Below are 9,231 nucleotides of genomic sequence, written 5' to 3' on the forward strand. Positions count from 1 at the left end.
CCCCCAAAAGTATTAAGAAACTGGCTATTCCTCTTCTGTATTGTATCCCTGGTCTGATGCACTTTTGGTTAAAGGCAGGGAATTATTTTGATTGGTTTAAATTTGAGGCATGTTGTGTGCATTATTCTAATATTTTTCACTTTATTTTTCTGAAGAATAAACTCTGTTAATTGGAAAATTTGAATGATTCTTTTTTTTGAAGAAAGCCTCCCTGCTAACAAGAACTATTTCTATCTAGTGTCTGCTGGTGGCTTAGTAAGTAGTGAGTTGCACTGTGAACCCAAAGCTAGTGGTAAAAATCAACTAGGTGCTCTGAGGGAGAGACATGGGTATTCTCTTGTGCAGTTTACAGCTTCTGAAAACCCACTGGAGAGTCAACTGTGAGTCTGTGATGGCAGTGATTTTGAGACTTCATTTGTTGATTTGTTGATTTTGGGGGAGGGGTTGGGGAAGTGACTTTTTTCACTGCCAAAAGAACAAACACATTTTGGAGAAAATGCAGCCAGAGTGTCCTTGGAAGAAAAGATATATAAGCTTTGTCTCATCTACTTCAGGCCTGTCACCAGTTAACTAGGAGCTGCTGTTCCTTGAAGAGGGCAAGTAAACAGTGAGACAAGGCTAATTGAGGATGTTAAAAATATTGAGTAGTTATTTAGCTTAAACTTACCTGGGTTGACTTTAGGTTGTCATTTTAAGCTACTTCATCCACTGTTCCCTCAGCCACTGTCATATATACACACACACACACACACACACACAATCAAAAATCAACTCTGTATTTTTAAAAATTTATTCAGTATTACACATTTTCTCCCCCTTCTCTTCCCCCCCTTAGAAGCAGTGCACCCATTGTTCCAGATTATTCTCATAATGCATAATCATATATTCAGTTCTGTTTCCCCCCTCATCTGTTTTAATAGTGTCCATTATCTACCCACTCTTTCTCCAATCCTTCCATATCCTGTTTTATAACAGCAGTGTTAAACTGTATTTATCCTTTTGTGACCAAGATATTTCACTTAGCATAATGTCCTCAAGTCTTCCCACGTTGTGCAATGTTTTACTATTTTATTCTTGTTCAGTAGTGCTTAGTATTAGATTGTGTGACTGTACCATAGTATTTCTATCCATTCATTAATTGGGCATTTGGCTTGCTTCCATCTCTTTGCTATTGTAAATAAATAATGCAGCAACTCTTTGAAGAGTATGTCCCACCTTTGTCCTGTGGAGCCACTTAGTGGAATCAGATCACCAGAGTGGTGCAGGCTTTGAGTTAGCACAACTCTCTACAGACTAACTATAATGCCATAGCTTCCAAAAGTAGAGTTCATAATTCTTCTAGAAGATGTAATAAATCTGCCTTCCTGGTGCCAAGTCTCCTGTTTCTACGAAATGGCTCTGTCTTTCTAAAGGTGCAGTTTGTAACCTGAACAATCTGAGCCAGTCTCAAAAACATGTGTTGCTTTCTCAGTGGATATTCACATTCTTACCAACAAGAGAAGATACATCCAAAACTAAGTAGAAAAAAGGTGGCTAAAAGAGTTATGACATGATTGACAGTCACATTGGTGACCCAGTTTTCTTTACCTTCTCCCCTACCTACTTTTCCCTACCTCCCTGTACACCACCACCCTAATGGGAGGGGTTTTGGACCTAATTGGAAAAAATAGTCATAATTGAAATCTTAAACATTTATTATTGAGTGGATGTAGCTAGATAGGGGAAGGATGGGAGATTGTTTAATAGTTTAGGTTTTGTCGGCACATGCGTGGTACTTGGCAATACTTTTGAAACCGTGTGGGCATTTTTAGCATATTGCTAGTATCAGGCTGTAGATAGCCTTTTGCTTCTATGAACTCTGCCATCCACAGAGAGGACATGCCCACACCTGCATATTAATTAGGAGTGACCATTGACATTTACCTTTTGTACTTGTAGCTTTCATTCTGTATGCTGAATCCTGAGAATCCTGTTTGTCAAAATGTGAGTGATCACTAGTGGTAGAAAAAACATATTATTTGGCAGGCCAGACTTGTTGGAGGAATATCTATCTGAATAAGTGTATTCTTGGTAACATAGAGCTGTTTGTTGTGACACACCACACTCATGCCATTAGCATTTTGAGGGATACAAGTAGCTTGCTTTTCTTGATCTTCATGAGGTTTTTTGTTGGTGGTACTGATGAAATAATTTCTGATGTTGCTGATATTCTTTGAGCTCTCATTTCCAAACTCTCTTCATTCTTGGGAATGGAGAGTTCAACTGTGAAAGAACTCACAATAGTGTTCTTCTTATCTGGCTTCTCTTTCTCTTCCCCTTTCCTAGGAATTTTTTATTGTCTTTTTCTTCTTTAGAACTTTGTTCTATGAGTTTACACTTCTGTCTATCCTTAGTCTTTCTCCTTCAGTGTATATGCTTCAGGATCCACTTTTTCCTAGCAGTCCCTAAACTCTGTTTCATACAGTAGTGAAACTGTCCTTTGCCTGAGTTCAGTGATTCTCAGAAGTTTCTGTTACTCTTACTCTCTTTGGCAGCCCTTATCACATGTGTCTGCTCCCCTAAAAGTCACACTGACCTCTAAGCCACCCCTAATACACCCTCTTCTTCATGCCTTTGTTTTTCTTTGCAGTGTTCATTTATTCATCCAATAAATTATTTTATTGACTACCTGACACTGATGGTGAAGAGATTGAGATTGTTCACAGCTTTAGTTTATTTGGCTCCACAGTCAACACTCTTGGCACCAGTAGCCAGGAAATTAAAAGACGTATTGCCATGGGAAAGTCTACTGTTAGGGACTTCTCCAAAGTACTGAAGAGCAGTGGTGTCTCTCTAGAGACTAAGGTGCGTCTGATACAGGCTATGGTTTTTGCGATCACAATGACTAAGGAGGATAGAAGGAGAATTGATGCCTTTGAGCTTTGGTGCTGGAGAAGAGTATTGAGGGTACCATGGTCTGTTAGGAAAACGAACAGAAAGCTGTGTGGCTTTGGGCATGGGATGGAATGAATAACTTTCATTCCTAGAAAGTAAGCACAGACTACATTACATGGCTTTTGTAAAGATCACTTTCACTCCTAACATTCATCTGACAGGATCTCTATTTGTAACTGGAGGTTTCCCTAGCTTGACAACATCTGTTTACATCTGTTCTTGCATCTTTTGTCAGTCACATTACCACCCTAGCCCAGAGATTCTTCATAAGGAAGGTAGATTGGTCAGCATATATTGTGCTCCTAGTTTTTTTGCTTTTGGATTTAAGTGTTTAGGGAGGAGGCTTGGCTTTGTGTTGTTTTTGGGGGTTTTTTCTCTCCTAGGTTTGTTGTTTTTCCAGTCCTTCACCTCAGCTCTCCTCCTATTCAGAGACCAGACCTGGTCAGGCCATCCTGGGGAATGAATAGAGAGGTGGGAGAAATGCAGCATCTGAAAGTGATCCTTTGGTGGACATGGTTGTTTCATGTTGTTAATGACCATTAGGATATTTGGAGTTTTTGTCTTGTATTTATAGAGTATACTATACTGTAAATGTCTAAGACTTGAGAATTTGTATATTATATAAAAAATGGTTGTGGTTGTTGTTGTTATGTGCCGTCGAGTCGTTTGCGACTCATAGCGACCCTATGTACAACATTCCTAAACTGTGCTCTATCCTGTGCCAATCTCATTGCCTCTCCTCCTTTCCCATTTGGGCCTGCGAATGGCAATGCTTTTGCAAAAAATATTTGGCACTACTTGGCATTATAAACAATGGCGCTGAGAATCAGTGTTAGCTGGAGGTTGGCACAGACATTGTTGATGGCGCAATGAATATCTCACTTGCCTAAGATTTTCTTGGGGGGGGGGCGTTTCACTCCCTTGGGAACTAATAATGAACCACACAAGTTACGTTTTATTGCTCTCTCTGTGTTGTCCGTGCCAATCACAGCTCCCTAGGGGAATAGACCCTGTCAAAATAATTAGATTGAGGAGTGAATGTCACACTTCTAATTTCATTCTATTTTCAAAGAGTCCATTTAATAAAATGAGATTAGCCCTTTGAACCAGGAGTATTTGAAAGCTATCACTCGTATAATCTTGACAGCTCAGAGGAATTTGTATTGTTGGAACTTCTCAAGACAGTGGCAAGGTTTATTGCTGACATACTCTTAACCGCACAGGGATATGCAGTTGAGGGGCCACGTATGTAATAAAGAGATATCCAGAGAGAGGATTTTAAAAGAATACCTTTTTTAAATGGATTTACCTATAGTATGTAAAAATAATACTAATAATGTAGAATAGGAAAGATAAAAACCAAATGAATGATAAATTATCTTTTCTTGAATCTTTTAGAAAACCTCGGATAAATTCTCAGTTGGTTGCACAACAAGTAGCACAACAATATGCTACTCCACCACCACCCAAGAAGGAGAAGAAAGAGAGAGTTGAAAAGCAAGACAGAGAGAAACCTGAGAAAGATAAGGATATTAGCCCTAGTGTTACCAAGAAAAACACCAACAAGAAAACAAAGTAAGTTCCTAACTAAATGTATTATTTTGTCAGAAGATCAAAATTATTTTCTAAATGCCTCTTTTCATTACTCTTTATAGACCAAAGTCTGATATTCTGAAAGATCCTCCTAGTGAAGCAAACAGTATACAGTCTGCTAATACGACAAAGACCAGTGAGACAAATCACACCTCAAGGTACTTTGAGATGAGATGAAATATTGCTGCTTTGAGTTTCTTAATCCTAACCTGGAACCTGTGTTGGTTTATAATCTACAATGACTGGGATGAAAAATTTAGTGTGGGGCTGGGGTTTTCTAGTATTTCTAAATTAAAACTACTTTTTACCTACCTATGGCAGAAACAGGATAAAGAAGAAAAGAAAGATAGGTTATTAATATTTCTTTATAATCCAAAACTTTGTTGGCCTGGTTGATTTTTGCCTTTGCTAAAGTTAATCAGCATACTTTGTGTATGTGGCTTTTTTTTTAGGTGTTGGGTTTTTATTTTATAATACTGATATAGTTTTACAAAGTTTGAATACATTGTTTTTCCTAAAAGAGCCTTCCCATTTCCTTCACCCCCCACCCATTGAAACCCTATGATTAACACCTCACCCCTCACCCGTCCCCCTCCCATCTACAACACCATACCATGATAGCTCTTGGATCCTCATACTCATTGTACAATGATAAGTTTTATGTAGTATTTGTCCTAGTGGGACTGAGTTCACTCAGCATAGTGCTCTCCAGTCCCTCCAAGTTAGGTAGTAACTTGGAGAGTAGTATAAATTCATTGTTCCTGCTGTGCTGTGTACATTTTGTAAATGTCACAATTTCTCAATACATTGATTTGTGATCGGACATCTGGGCTCTTTCCATGTTCTTGCAGTGGTGAATAATGCTGCTATGAACATTGGTGTACAGCCCTCCGTTTGTGCCTCAGTTCTCATTTTCTGGGCGTATAAGCCAAGTAATGGAAATAGCTGGCTCATGTGGAATTTCTATATTCAGCTTTTTGAGGAAATGCCAAACTGCCTTCCAGAGTGATTATACCATTTTACAGTCCCATCAGCATCCTCTCCAACATTTATTAGTTGCTGTCCTGTTAACATGTTGCCGCATACTTTTTAAATTGACGACTGTGGTTAGGAATACATTTGCGGCAACGTGTTAAACTTTGTCACTCTCAGCACACTTGGAATGAATTTGGTGTGTGTATATTTATTGCCCAGATATCATAAGATCTGCTGATAATGATGGAGTGGAAGTGGTTTTTTTTACATAATCACTTATTTACTATCCTGTTCCCCTGTGGTGGTGTGTTTAGGCCCAGGCTGAAGAATGTGGACAGAAGCACTGCACAGCAGTTGGCAGTAACTGTGGGCAATGTCACTGTCATTATCACAGACTTTAAGGAAAAGACTCGTTCCTCTTCAACATCTTCATCCACAGTGACCTCCAGTGCAGGGTCAGAACAGCAGAACCAGAGCAGCTCGGGGTCGGAGAGCACAGACAAGGGCTCCTCTCGCTCCTCCACACCCAAGGGCGACATGTCAGCAGTAAACGATGAATCTTTCTGAAATTGCACATGGAATTGTGAAAACTATGAATCAGGGTATGAAAGTCAAATCCTCCACCTGCCCATGCTGCTTGCACCCCTGGAGATTCATCTGTGGACATCGACCTTTTAGAGATGCTACCAGGATCATTTCTGCTTGCCATGGGCATCTGGCCACCAAGGAATTTCGCACCCTGACGATTACTCTTGACACTTTTATGTATTCCATTGTTTTATATGATTTTCCTAACAATCATTTATAATTGGATGTGCTCCTGAATCTACTTTTTATAAAAAAAAAAAGAAAAAAAAATCTGTGCACAGTTTCCCATGTACATTACAACTAGTTTTTTGTTTTGTTGTGGGGTGGGGAGGGACTTTTATTTATTGTGTTCACAAACTCCCATTTTTTCAGTATATCCTTTTTAGTTCTTTCTTCCAGTTATACTATGTACTATCAGTTTTGATATAACTATAAATATATATATAAAAGGGTTATTTGAAACCAATCCATGGCAACGCTGGTGCTTGATACACTGTGAAGTGAATACAACTTTGAACAGTTACAGATCTGGGACAGTCCCTTCTATGAAAGTACTGAAATGAAAATCCAACTTACATGAGTATGTTCCAACTTATCTGGGAACTTGACCACTCTCAACTGTCTAATGAATACTGGACAATATAAAATATATATATTTTTTAAACAATGTGAGCTCATGTTTAAAAGACTTCTCCAGATAGCCTGCATTTGTAATAGAATTCTAATGAATCCTAAAGTGGTTTAGGGAGGACTTGGATCATTCAGAGTCACTCCACTAGCTCCAGAATGCCAAGTATTCACGTCAGTTACAGTTAATTCATGAAAATAGGGTATTCTGTAACTCAAATTCCATCCATTTTCCAGACCTCTACCTGTGTCTGAGATAAATCTATAAAATGTCTCTTAGTTTTAGAATTAAAACTAAACTGTTTTTTTTTTTTTTGTCCACACTAGAAACAATTACTTGTTTCCATGTTTGAGGTGACATCGCAGTAGTGGTTTTGGTAACTTAAATTTTTGTTTGCCTCATGTCCTCTCTTCTCACCATTTACTAACTCAGTTCTGAGAATTTTCTTTCTTTGTTAAAATTGACTGTTTTCCTGAAGGTTTATCAGGCACATATCTAGCGGTGCTGATATGGAGCTTTTCAGTGTTTGGAGACATTTCTCAATTCCCTGCTGTGTGAAGGGGACTCAATCTTGTGAATGGATTTAATGTCAACTTCAGATTTGTGGGGAAAGCAAATGCTAATGGGGTGTGTCATCTTTTTCTTCCTCAACATAAAGATAACTTGACTAAACTCTCTCTTAAGTCTCCCCCCCCCCCCCATTGTCTTGAAAAAAACTAAGACCACTAATGGATCTCTTTCCTCCCCATTTTTAATTTCTGTTCTGTTTGGGATTTGGGCAGGAAGTCTCAGTTTGACTTTTAATGTTCATACCCACAGAATTCAAAGTTCTTCAGAGTATTTTTCAAGCATGGGAACTTGATGCTAATTTCCTTTATTTGACATCCTTTAGGAGGGCAGCAGGTTTGTAATAAAGCATCAGATTCTGGTGTTAAAAAACACCTGGCTTGAATAAGATTAGAAGTAACTTCTGTCTGTGGAGGCAACAATTTAAAAAAATAAAAATTAACAGCTTGACTTGAGTAGCCAACAGGAAAGGTTCCTCTCACATTTACATTAAAACTATTCTGTAGTCACTGATGTACCATGACTTAAATTCTGTTCTCAAAATGTATAGATTACAAAGCAGTGCCATTTGTTGCTGTGGTCCTATTCTCAAATGCATGGACAATGTTCCCCTCTTCTTAAAAGAATGCTTGTATCTGGGATGCAAGCTATACTTTTTAAATACATTTTAAAAGTATTTATTAATGAACCAAAGGAAATCGGATGCTTTCTATAAGCATGAGAATATATAATATGTAGTGATTTGACTATGAATTTTAAATCCATGTTTTAATATTAGTGGGATATTGCAAAGACATTCCTTCTAACATTGTAATATTCCTTTTTTTAAGGGTCTCAGGGAGGGTAATTAGTCAGCCATATTTATTTTCCAGAAGTATAAAGAATTGCTGTTTTTAATTAACTTTTTTTAAAAAATTAAATGCCACCAAACTCATGTGGGTTGCACTGCTTTTTGAACCAGTAAGTGTTGAATATCAAGCACTTTGTTCAAAAACACTGTGTTCTTTTTTCAAAATTAGTTTCATGTAAAGTGATTGGACCCCCAGATTAGTGGGAAAAGCTGATAAACCAGCTACTCATAGGCTGCTAATTAAATTTCATTGCCAGTGTCTTGGTTTTTCAGTTTTGCCTCCATGTAGGGAAGGGGTGAAGAAGAGGAGGAGTGCTCTAGAACTAGAATGAAACTGCCATTTTGGTGGAAACTGCAACTAGTGGTGGAAGCTGTCCAAGTAATCCAGTGTTACTGGCTAGTCTATTAGCTGCTATTTAGTCTTTTGAGGTGGTGTAGGAACTCCAGATTTTTAATTTTTGAGATTAATGACATCCATCAGGCATGTATTCTGGAAATGGAATCTGTAAATTCCTAGGTTTGCTGTTTGTCCTGCAATTAGTAGGCAGTACATAAAAACAATAGTGTAAATTATAAAGATTATAGTAAAAAGAGGACCAGAAATACTTGGTATTCAGTGGCACAGAAAGTAGGTTTACAGACAAAAAGCACAGTGTTATGCTTTCAAGTTTCCATTTGTTTAAGGCCACAAGATCTTTCACACCTGTGCGTGTGCACACTCAGAGCTTACCTGACTGCTCTGCTTGAGTCATGCAGTTTAAAAAAAATAATAAATCTTGACACCCACAATACTGTAATCAAACCTTTCAGTTTCAATTTGGATATTTAAAAACATTGGCAGAAGCTTCTGTGAGTTTAGTTCCACTAAGATGTTTCACCTGCCTTATCAAGACCATTCTCAGTCTGCTTTTTTAAGCTACCATATCTTAAATTATTGAAAATTTATTAATTGCTGAATATATAATAACCTTTGCTTGTATGTAACCGAAAGTGGTTTAAGAGCCACCCTTTAGAGTATGACAATGGAGCTGAACAGTTTCTAATGCGCAAGCAGTTCTGTTCTTGTGTATGACTTGTAACCTTAATTTACTGTGTA

The 9,231-nt window shown here is 38.0% G+C and overlaps 1 protein-coding gene across 1 annotated transcript in view; it reads left to right on the plus strand.

The window, feature by feature from the left end:
* LOC102862157 (RING1 and YY1-binding protein-like) overlaps positions 1–6,905 on the plus strand; it is a 56,414-nt gene extending 49,509 nt beyond the window's left edge. The window contains exons 3-5 of the mRNA XM_006903042.1: positions 4,333–4,509; positions 4,590–4,685; positions 5,817–6,905. Of these exons, the coding sequence (XP_006903104.1) occupies positions 4,333–4,509; positions 4,590–4,685; positions 5,817–6,069 (526 nt within the window). The 3' untranslated portion in view covers positions 6,070–6,905. The remainder of the gene's footprint in view (positions 1–4,332; positions 4,510–4,589; positions 4,686–5,816) is intronic.
* The last annotated feature ends 2,326 nt before the right edge of the window (positions 6,906–9,231 follow it).

The sequence above is a fragment of the Elephantulus edwardii genome, unplaced genomic scaffold (genome assembly GCF_000299155.1).
Source record: "Elephantulus edwardii isolate Elephantulus edwardi_28Jun2011 unplaced genomic scaffold, EleEdw1.0 scaffold00498, whole genome shotgun sequence".
Classification (NCBI taxonomy): Eukaryota; Metazoa; Chordata; class Mammalia; order Macroscelidea; family Macroscelididae; genus Elephantulus; species Elephantulus edwardii.